This window comes from Astyanax mexicanus, chromosome 8 (genome assembly GCF_023375975.1).
Source record: "Astyanax mexicanus isolate ESR-SI-001 chromosome 8, AstMex3_surface, whole genome shotgun sequence".
Taxonomy (NCBI): domain Eukaryota; kingdom Metazoa; phylum Chordata; class Actinopteri; order Characiformes; family Acestrorhamphidae; genus Astyanax; species Astyanax mexicanus.
The window spans coordinates 8,187,799-8,199,969 of NC_064415.1; the positions used below are offsets into that span (position 1 = coordinate 8,187,799).

Sequence of the window (12,171 nt, forward strand, 5' to 3'; positions counted from 1 at the left end):
GAGCAGTGTGATGTTGAGCAGTGTGATGTTGAGCAGCGTGATGTTGAGCAGCGTGATGTTGAGCAGCGTGATGTTGAGCAGTGTGATGTTGAGCAGTGTGATGTTGAGCAGTGTGATGTTGAGCAGTGTGATGTTGAGCAGCGTGATGTTGAGCAGTGTGATGTTGAGCAGTGTGATGTTGAGCAGTGTAATGTTGAGCAGTGTGATGTTGAGCAGTGTGATGTTGAGCAGTGTGATGTTGAGCAGTGTGGTGTTGAGCAGTGTGATGTTGAGCAGTGTAATGTTGAGCAGTGTGATGTTGAGCAGTGTGATGTTGAGCAGTGCAATGTTGAGCATTGTGATGTTGAGCAGTGTGATGTTGAGCAGTGTGATGTTGAGCAGTGTGATGTTGAGCAGCGTGATGTTGAGCAGTGTAATGTTGAGCAGTGTGATGTTGAGCAGTGTGATGTTGAGCAGTGTGATGTTGAGCAGTGTAGTCTGTGTTAGAGCTTTAAAAGGCAGATAATAAGAGAAAGAAAGCGGCTCTCAGTTCAGGATCAGCACTTCCCTGCAGGTTTAGTATTTAATTACGCTCATTGGTTTATACTAATTACAACACCTGATCTAAATAATTAACTAACAACTAACTAATCAACTAATCAACTAACTACCTGCCCTCACTGAGGCGACAACCAACCAGAAACATCCATTTATTTCACTGCATAATAAAGAGGGTAAATGTTAAAAGGTGTTAAAGCTGGTTCTGGAGTATCACTGACCTGTTTTAGTGATTTTATGCTGTATCACTCTCAGCTCTCCTCAGTAAGGGCAGTTAGTTTATTAGTTGGATCAGCTGTGTTTAATACGCTGTATAGTTATGGCTGGAGTTCTCTGGTGTTGCACATAAAACAGTCCCCTGCTGATCTGTGCAGCTGCGTTGGGAGGTCAGTTCACTCCAGTGCTGTAGCATTAGCTTAAAGTTAGCATTTTTCTCATTACGACCTCATAATTCAGAGGATCCAGTGATGTTCAGGAGTAAAATGTACACAGAATAAAACGTACAGGGGTCTGAACAGATTTATTTACCACAGAATGTGACAGAGGGGGGGTTTTAAAAATCCTATTCGTTTTTCTCATAGGAAAAAAAACGCTTAAACACAGATGCTGTACGAGGACTACAGAATGACGCACGACTTCAGTGGTCTATTGAATCCTATGGGGATGGGTGGAGTTACACAGCTTTCTGCAACCGAACAGCAGGGGGCGCCCGACCGGTGGTGGCTTCACTTTTGAGAGACGATGCTCTGTCTAGCTATACACAGTCTATGTGTCGTCTAATTACCGGCACGTCTCATTTCATGCAGATTTAGAAGGCAATTACATCACAATTCATATCTGTTCAACAAGCTGCACTCATGGATCTCACTGATATGATGTACTGATGACCCTCAGTTTCTCCTTCCCACAGAGAAACCACACCGATCTCAGACAGTTCTGACCAACTGCCCTCAATCTAATGCAGAACTGATGAGAATTCCCATCTACATTCATAAAAACAATAGACTGACTCTCCAAAATCCAAGATTTATTATTCAGTTAATTCATTAATCCTAATGCAGAAAGAACTGTGATTAGGTATAAGTGATTATTTGGATTATGGTCATGATTGCATTTATAGAAACAGTACATATTCATTAAAATGTTACTTTATTTCAGTAATTCAGTTCAAAATGTGAAACTCATATATATATTCTAAAGATGTATTAAACACAGAGTGATCTATTTTAAGCAATTATTTATTTTATTGTTGTTGATTATGGCTTACAGACAATCAAAAAACAAAAAAAAAATCAGTGTTTCAGAAAATTAGAATATTATTTAAGACCAATTGGTACTTTTGGCAGTGTGGGCAGTGTGCCAAGTCCTGCTGGAAAATGAAATCCGCATCTGCTGTAAGATTTTGTGGAAAAACACTGCACTGATTTTAGTCTTGACTGATTGCGGAAACTTTTGGGTTTTCATTGGCTGCAAGCCATAATCATCAACAATAAAAGAAATAAATGTTTATAATAGGTCACTCTGTGTTTAATACATCTATATAATAAATGAGTTTCATATTTTAAACTGAATTACTGAAATAAAGTAGCTTTTCAATAATATTACATTTTTCTGAGATGCACTAGTAGGATACCTTCGTGCTCCTTTTAAAAGTGTTTTATTTGCTTCTACAGCTCTGTTTCAGTTACTTAATTATTAAAATACTTCAATAAAATGTTTTAGCGTCCACATAACCAGTTCTGACCTGTTTTCTGTTTATAATAGTTAGTAAATTGTTGTTGAGTTATCATAATTTGAACCTTATTTACAGTAAATGATGTAATTAATAATTTAAGACATCTTTTCTGTTACACAAAAGTAGGAAAAGGTACAAAACAGATACAAACAGTGTAGATTTACCCTTAAAGAAGTCATGTGGTACTTGAGATCCAACAGAACAGAGTTTCTTAACACTGGATCTGGAGAACCTCCAGCCATTCTGCACATTTTAGTGTTTATTCAGCTCCCAACTCACCTGATCTGGCTAGTCATTTCATTAACAAGTGCTTTGTTAGATAAAGCTGAGCAACACAGGGGTTACTATTCGATATTTCGCAAGAAACACAATTTTTAGGACATTATATGACACTTAAATATGACCAAGAATTTTGTTTCTGTATTTCTATGAACAGAATGTTTTAATAAAGAGCCAGGTGTGCTCTGACTTTGGCGGATTGCTATTTTAATGGTGCAGCGCTTCTGCGCTTCTCAGCAGAGGAAACTGACCTGTTCATTTACACTGTCAGAGTATGCGATCAGTAATGATATTTTATATTGTATTATGTTTCTTGCTAATGTAAAAGATTGGCTTGGAGTATGTGCTTTGACTGCATTTGACTGTTGACTGTGTTTGTCTAGATTGTATTCAGTCAGCGGAGCACCTGTGTTTTCCACTGCCAAGATAGCAATGTACCAGAAATTTACCTCAATACACCTCATTTCCAGACCACCATCAGCTATTTCAAACATATTGTATACAGTACAGGCCAAAAGTTTGGACACACCTTCTCTTTTTCAATGCGTTTTCTTTATTATATTCATGACTATTTACATTGTAGATTCTCACTGAAGCATCAAAACTATGAATGAACACATGTGGAGTTTTATGTACTTAACAAAAAATGATCTGTCCTCCACAGTCACCGGACCTGAACCCAATCCAGATGGTTTGGGGTGAGCTGGAGCACAGAGTGAAGAAGGCAAAGGGGCAACAAGTGCTAATAAACACCTCTGGGAACTCCTTCCTTTGAGACTGTTGGAAAATGTTTCATTTCAGGTGGCCACCTCTTTGAGAAGCTTGTTGAGAGAATGATGCCAAGAGTGTGCAAAGCAGTAATCAGAGCAAAGGGTGGCTATTTTGAAGAAACTAGAATATAAAACATGTTTTTAGTTATTTCACCTTTTTTGTTAAGTATATAAAACTCCACACGTGTTCATTCATAGTTTTGATCTTCAGTGAGAATCTACAATGTAAATAGTCATAAAAATAAAGAAAACGCATTGAATAAGAGAAGGTGTGTCCAAACTTTGGTTGATATTCATTGAATAATGTGGAGAAAAAATACCAGCATGTAGCCTAGAACCCATCAGATTCAAAGAGTTCATTATAAATCAATAAATCATGTTTCTTTTGAGAATCATATCATAAATCATAATCATGATCATGATACTCAAAGTATTGCTATTTTTCTCACACCCTCACGAATTCCAATGTTTCTACCCGTTTCTACCCAACACTACAAGACTGAGCTTAACTCTACCTTCACCTTCCCTCACCTCACCCAACCACAATCAGCAGAACTGCAATCAGACCACAGTGTTCAGCCCGACTCCATTCAGCTGCCAAAATACAAGCTTTAATAGAGTTGGAACATCTCCTCCCGAGCTCCTCGCCGGGCTGTAGGGTCAGCCGAGGTGTTCTAACAGTTTAATAAGATCCTCCTTCAAACAGCCAGCCGGCCTCGCACCGACACCTCACAACCTCACAACCTCAGCTTTTCACCACAGAGCAGAGACGTGCAGAATTCCCTCCCACTCCCGGTGCTACCCCACCGTCACCACCGCTCCCGGAGGTGTTAAGTTACTGTGGTAACAGCAGCCGGCCAATCAGAGCGAGGTGTGAGCGGGAATGACTCACCGTGGCCAGCTCGTCGAACTTTCCGAAGAGTTCGTTCAGCAGCTTCACCAACTCCTGCGCCGTGCACTGCGACGCCAGACTGGTGAATCCCACGATATCCGCAAACAGGATGCTACAGAGAGAAAGAGAGAGAAGTGCAAAAGTGTTAAAGGGTTAAAAACGATGAGTTTCTTTGATTTTCCCAAATTGAAAACCTACAGAATATAATCAAGAGGAAGATGGATGATCACAAGCCATCAAATTCTCAAGCTAAACTGCTTGAATTTTTGCACCAGGAGTAAAGCAGTGCTTGTCTTTCAGGCTACAGTTTTCTCTGCAGTATTTGTGGCAGCAGAAGTACAGAACTGGGTACATTTTCGATTGATTCATTTTGCAGGGGAGCCGGGCCTGAGAACAGAACATTACTTCAGGAACATAAAGGCAACCCGACATCAATTCAATAATGGTGGAATTTATATCCCTCACAGACTTCCCTTCATATCAAAGGGCATAGGGAAACCAGCTTCTGGGTAATAATTAAGGGTGTGTTTAAAAAACTGATTCTTCGATTTAAAACGATCTTAATTTGAATGATCTAAATCATTAGAATTAGCCCATTTTACCCAGCTTTAATGTCTTTCATCTCGCGAGAACATCCTCGCGAGCACCGCCCTCTGGCTGGGGTAAGCTGGAGCAGAGGAGTTGCATTGCGGGGAGTTTTTGTAAAAATGCACTCACTGCTGCCTGTGTATCAAACTAGTATAGTTAAGACTGTTTTAAGTAGTTTTCTAGTGTTGTTTTCACCTGCACTTTATTTAAAGTAAGACCTGACCGGCTGAATCCACCGTTAGCTTAGCAAGTTAGCCAAATCACCGGGGAAGCTAAAACTTTAGCCAGGTTTACTAGCCTTACACACGGCCAGCGCGCTAAACTAACCTCCGCCGGTGTGCTAGCACATCAGGCGGTCGCACAGTTTAACAGGTTTTACTGTTAGATGGAATTACTAAATAGTGGAATTTTGATCATGTTCTCTATGAAGCGTAGTTACTAATTCAGATTATTTTGTCCCCAGGGATGAACGTGATTACCAGCCGAGGAAGAGGCTCTTATAAATATATATCGGAGGTGTAACAGTTGTGTTCAATAATCAGGTGATGAGCTGTCTGCTGGAGAAGCGCAAGGTCTCTAACTTCCACCAGTACGAAGTGCTTGGGAATATGAATGATTGGGACAAAACAGTGATGAAACCCCGCCCTAAAACTGTGATATCTTCTGAGGTGTTCATCATACCGCTGCAGCCCCAGCCGAGCGTGATGGACTGGTGTCAGCAGACGAGGGAGGTTTTTTGGGGTCATTTGGGAAGACTGGGTTAATCACATGACTCCTCCTCGCCCACTCCAGTCATACGGCAGCAGAATTAACCGCGTCCCCAGGCGGCGTACGCTACAGCCTCCCTGATAAACAGCACGTTCTCCCACTCTTCATCAGGGCTAACTCACATCAGTTCACTGTGAGGGCATCGTCTCTAACCCTGCCCACAGCCTGTGCACACACACACACACACACACACTGGCAGAGCTCAGCATATTGCAATTCCTCCTCAAACGAAATTACATCACCAGCCAGAACACACACACTTATACACACACACAAATAAAACACAAAGCAGATTAGTGCACTGTCGGCTCTCTGAGAGAATAAAGTGAGGCGGTACCTGTGCCAGGTAGGGCACCTGCACCCAAAACCACAGAGCACTGAATATATATTAGAGGTTAGATCGGGCCCAAAAAATCCGACCCCGTGCACGTTCTGCCCGAGCCCGACCCAACCCAACCCGAACCCTAAACTGGCATTATGAGCCCGAGCCCATAAACTGTCTGTTTCCGGGCTGCTTGAACGAGCGAAATATGATCATAACTATGTTAACTAACACTGTAACACAGAAGCATAGAACTATTTTTTAATTAAAATGATTTTTAGGAACAGCTACACACAATGCTGCAAGTCAAACGCGGACAAGCGGAGGAGTTCACGTGTGAGAGAGAGAGAAAGAGAGAGAGATTTGCGTGTTCTGGTGTATGAGCTACTCACAGGTAAAGGTTCTCACACACTGTATCTCCTGTTTCTCTTTTATCTCCTCGTGCTCATATTCTAATCCCATACATAATTCTGCAGTTTCTCAGTGTTTTCTGTCGTATTTTGCGGCTAGCGCGGGCGCTTACAACTAACACCGCGGACCACGAGGTGCCGCCGCGCTGCCGCTGTTGTGCCGAATCCAAGTCCCTGCTGAATCCGACTCCCGCTTCGTGGACAGAATCGGCACAACACCCCCCGCTGTACAACTGCGGGAGTGAAAACAGCGCTTATAAATAAATAATTTTTTTCACTTTCAGTTTTCGTTATTTGGTTCGTTTTCGTTAACAATAATAATTGGTTACTTAGCAACACTGTATTTATCACACCAGAGCTTTATTTAAAAATATAAATATAATTAAAAAACAGATGGGTTATGGGGCGATTAACACAAAAGTAACGCAATAGTTACTTTTTCTGGTAACTAGTTACTTTTATAGTGGAGTAACTCAGTAAGTAACTCAGTTACTATTTTGGAGAAGTAACTAGTAGCTATAACTAATTACTTTTCCAGTAACGTAAAGTAAAGTAACGTGCACAACACTGGTTATTATTAATCACAGCAGGCGTTATACTTAAAAATGAGGCCTGAATAAAGTTTTTATGGCTAAATTAAAGAGCTGTAAAGTTGTGAAGTTGTGGTGAAGGTTATGAAGTGACTCCAGCTGAGGTCAGGCTACATTACAGGCTGCAGGACAGACTGCAGGACAGGCTGCAGGACAGACTGAGGGACAGGCGTCAGGACCAGCCTCTCGTCTCCTGATGGACGGCGGTTCAGTGTCTTTCTGAAGATCTGAAGCAGAGATAGAGAGATCTGTGTGCTGAAGGCAGAGTGCTCCTCTGTAGTTGGCGAGGAGACGAACGCACGTCCTCTCCTCCGAACCAGACAAACAAAACACCACAACACACACTCGGAGCTGAGCACCCGCACCCTGCGCCCTGTGCGTGGGCTGGATCTCCAACACAGTAGCAGAACACAGCGTCTTCAGAGGATCCGCTAAATGCCACTTTGTCATCCTGCAGATGTCGACGTAATTGGGCGCTATAAATTCAATTTGCTGTGAATATTTTAATTGCAGGGACATCTGTGAGAGAGGAGATGAAGAGGGATAAGTTTTGTAAAGTGTGAGAACGAGGTCCAGGCTAATCCTTCAAATCGAGACGATGTCATGCGTCAATCCGAGATGCTGCTGTGGAGAAGTTTAAAGCTGGATTTGGACACAAAAAGATTGCCCAAGCTGTAATAAACATCTCAAGGAGCGCTGTGCAAGAGATCATATTGAAATGGAAGGAGTATCAGACCACTGCAAATCTACCAAGGCCCGGCCATCTCTCTAAACCAGCGGTGTCCAAACTTTTTTTGTTGGGGGCCAGAAGGAGGAATATATTTGAAGTCACGGGCCACAGACTCTGTAATAAAACAAATAATGAAATATACCACTTTAAATAATACATTTTTCCTTATTATTTCATTTACACACCATTTTACTTGACTTACTATCTTTATCTTTAACAGTGTTGTGTAAACTAAGATTTTTCAAATTGATGTTTAATTTCATGATGTCTCTTAATATTAAACTCCTTAATTACAGCAACTTTTAGACTCATTGGCCTGTTTTTCTGCACTAGAAATGCGCACTCTCTCCACTTTTAGACTCTTTTGCCCTGTTTTTCTGCACTAGAAATGCGCACCCTCTCCACTTTTAGACTCTTTGGCCCCTTTCTGACACCTAGCGTTTAAACTTTGAATCTCACATTATAAAAACCTGCTTAACAGCGGGCCAACTTTCATTCTATTTCTAAAATACCTCGCGGGCCGCTCCAAAAAAGGAAACGGGCCGCAAGTGGCCCGCGGGCCGTAGTTTGGACACCCCTGCTCTAAACTTTCAGCTCAAACAAAGAGAAGACTGATCAGAGCCATCAGATGCAGCCAAGAGGCCCATAATCACTCTGGATGAACTGCAGAGATCTACAGCAGAGGTGGAAGAATCTGTCGACGAGACAACCATAAGTCGTGTATATAACTCCACAAATCTGGCCTTTATGGAAGAGTGGCACGAAGAAAACTTTCAACACTGTTGAAAGAAAGACATAAGAATGTACAGAACATGTGTGTGACCCAGTTCCTCACTGGCATCCTTCAGATATGAAAGATGGAGATCTGTGCAGACCCGTGCACATGGGCAGAGAGGGTGTAATGTGGTCCAGACTTGGCACACCGTTCTCTGACTAATATTTTTAGTCCGAGCTGCTGGCATTTATCGAGCGTGGGAGGGGAAATGCACCTGTCAATCAAGCAAATGACCCTCTTATAACGTTGGGATGCTGCTACATCGCAAACCAGGTATTAGTGGCATCCAGACAGATCCGAGCCCCATTCATCTCTATTAGGTCCCAACCTGATAGTGTCCTGCAATAACCCATTAGATTCCATCAAGCGGGACTCGGCCCTGACACTGCAGGCCTCCGCCGCGCCTTCATTTCCTGCAAAGACCTTGTCACTGTCTCATCCATCATCCAGCATGTGTGTGTCTAACTGTGTACACACGTGTGTGTGTCTGTGTGTGAGAAAGACAACAAGCAGGACGACAGCTTCCCCGTTATGCTAATGCCCCAGCTTAGCGCCAGCCGCTGCCGCCGCCGCTGCAGCTGCATGAGGGGAATAGGAATCAGGAGCAGGAATTAAGTGGCTCCTCAAGACAGAGCCTGAGGTAAAGTCTATACCAGAGAAGGTCAGCGGTAAGGATGCGCTTTATTAAAGACAGGAAGAAATATCAGTATTGAGATACACAAATAAGAGAGCACTTAAAAATGATGAGTATCTTTCATTTCACCAAATTGTAAACCTCTGAAACATAATCAAGAGGAAGATTGATCACAACCCATTTAATTTTTGCACCAGGAGTAAAAGCTTAAAGTTATCCAAAAGCAGTGTGTAAGACTGGTGGAGGAGAACATGCCAAAATGCATAAACAAATGTGATTAAAAACCATTAGGGTTATTTCACCAAATATTGATTTCTGAACTCTTAAAACTTTATGAAAATAACTGAAAGCTCTGCATCTTTTTTCTTATTTCAGACATTTCTCATTTTCTGCAAATAAATGCTCTAAATTACAATATTCTTTATATGAAATCTGGGAGAAATGTTGTCTGTAGTTTATAGAATAAAACAACAATGTTTATTTTACTCAAATATAAACCTATAAAACAGCAAAATCAGAGAAACTGAATTGATCTGTTAATTTTAACCAGAGCTGTACATTGCATCGTTATACTATGAATATATATATATATATATATATATATATATTTTTTTTTTTTTTTTTTCGATCAGGCAGTGTATAAGGAATCTTTTAGGAATCTATACTGTTGTGTGATGTGTATATACTGGATGGGAGTCGGATTGTGTCAGGGAGACAGAATTTGGCGAAACACTAAAGCACAACATGGCGCTCTAAAAAGCACATCCCTCTACTAAACAATCAATGTAAAACTGTGTGGGGTGGTGATCATCCAACACCTTTAATATAGTCCTCTCAATCTGTCTTGCCACTGAATGCAATCAAATCATCACAGCAATTCTCCAGTAGAGTCTGCGCTGTAAGCCCGGATAAGTTGAATTTACTTAAAATAATTGAGGAAACCGGTTGCCTAAAAAAAGTGAAGTAATGGGTAAAAGCATAACTTAGAACATCAAGTTATTACAACTAAAGGGGAAGTTGATTCAACTGTTTTATTTTTATATTTATACTGTAAGACCAGATCAATTGAGTTTACTTAACTTTTTTAAGGCAGGCGGTTTGCTTAATTTTTTTGGTTGAATTTAGTTTAAAAAATTAAGAAAACTGGTTGCCTTACAAAAAGTTAAGTAATGGGGAATGAAAACCTAAGTTTGCATAAATTAAAACATCAAGTTTTTACAACTAAAGGGGAAGTTGATTTATTTGTAAGGTAGCCCAGAGGGGGAATCACTACACACTGATGGTGAGTGTTAGTCAGAAACTGTTGGACACACCCAGTATGCAAATAGATTGTGACAGAAGCCAATGGAAAAGAAGCTGTTGATGACAACACAGACTAAACTCAGTTATTATAAGCTGGTTCAACTCAAAGATCTCAGTTTGAATAGTACAGTATATGAGCCCAGAAATGTTCAACTAACTCAAAATTGTTGAGTATTGTTTAGAAAGATCCATTTTTATGTAAAACAGACTTAAATCATTTGAGTTCAAACAACTTCTAGGTTTACAGTGTAATAGAAACTCTATCCTGGACAGTAAAGACAGTTACTCCAACAAAATCACCATAGGTGTTTTTTAATAGCTTTGAATTTAGAAGAAACAGTGAATTTAACTTTTGCTGACTAAAATACAGTATATATTGATGCATTGCCATGACTTTAACCTATTCCTGGGCGACCAAGACCTTCAATTCTATAATTCTCTTTCTCTCTCTCTCTCTCTCTCTCTCTCTCTCTCTCTCTCTCTCTCTCTCTCTCTCTCTCTCTCTCTCTCTCTCTCTTCTCTGTGTGACCCTCCCTCCCTCTCTCTCTCTCTCTCTCACTTTCTTTTATGGTGAACTCTTTTGCTCTACTCAGTGATGGATGTTGCGTGTTGCCAGGTGTAGAAATATCCTTTATGAGGAGTGCGTATAATATTACGCTAGGAAAAAAACATTACATAACTCATTTGGGCAGCCGATGCCCTTATCCCAGGAAATTATGGCCTCGCTGGCATTTCAATTTGCCGGCTGTTTATGTTCCGAGTTCATTTTTAGCCTGTTTTTTTTTTTTTGTCTGGGATTTATTTTTAGTAAATTAACATTTTTTCCCCCTCCACTTTTCAATTACTGTTGGCACTGGTTTTTATGCTAAGACAGATGGCTGTAATCACAAACTGAGCTTTTCAGTGAGAGGGCGAGGGAGGCGAGGGAGGCGAGGGAGGCGAGGGAGGCGAGGGAGGCGCTCTGAGACAAGGTTAGGCCCTGAACCCTGAACACTTTTCCACCAGGACCGGGAATTACGAGCAGGCGTGTACTCAAACAGCCACTTTACTTACTATTGAAATACATGAATTAAAAAAAAAAAAAAAACATGTTTAAACTGTAGATTAATATTGAAATCATTTAAACTATGAAGAAAAAAAGGTATTATTTCCTAAACAAAAAAATTGCACTTTTATGCACATTTATGAGTCAGTCAGCTTTATGAGGTAGAGTCACCTGAAATTCAGGCTTTCAGTTAACAGCTGTGCTGAACTCATCAAGAGTTAATTACTTGAATTTCTTGTCTCTTAATAAAGTGTTTGAGAGCATCAGTTAAAGTAAAGTAGTGAAGAGGTAGAGTTACAGGTATACAGTGAATAGTGAATATTTAAATAATGTTTTAATCCAAAATTACAGCAATAACTAAGGAAAAAAGGGTACCACGTTAAAATAAGACTACCTTTATAAAGGGTTTATAAACGGTTTACAATTAATGGTTTATTAATGGTTACTAATTAGGTTGTAAATGCCTTAAAAATCATTAATAATCAGTTATAACACATACGTAGAAAGGGCAACAATGACCTGGTGTTTGCCAAATAGTGAACCCACAGCCATCTATACTGTTGCCCTTTCTACGTATGTGTTATAACTGATTATTAATGATTTTTAAGACATTTACAACCTAACTAGTAACCATTAATAAACTCATTGTAAACCATTTATAAACCCTTTATAAAGGTAGTCTTATTTTAAAGTGGTACCGAAAAAAGACACTGTGGCTATTTAGAAGAATCTAAAGTAAAAAAAAAAAACATTTTCAAGGATTCAAGGAGATTTTATTGTCATTCGCATCTTAT

At 40.3% G+C, this 12,171-nt stretch overlaps 1 protein-coding gene across 1 annotated transcript in view; it reads right to left on the minus strand.

Annotated features, from left to right (window-relative positions):
* The window catches only part of adcy1b (adenylate cyclase 1b), a 173,205-nt gene that overhangs the window by 107,423 nt on the left and 53,611 nt on the right, over window positions 1-12,171 (minus strand). Inside the window, exon 4 of the mRNA XM_049482059.1 lies at window positions 4,214-4,325. Within this exon, the coding sequence (XP_049338016.1) occupies window positions 4,214-4,325 (112 nt within the window). The remainder of the gene's footprint in view (window positions 1-4,213; window positions 4,326-12,171) is intronic.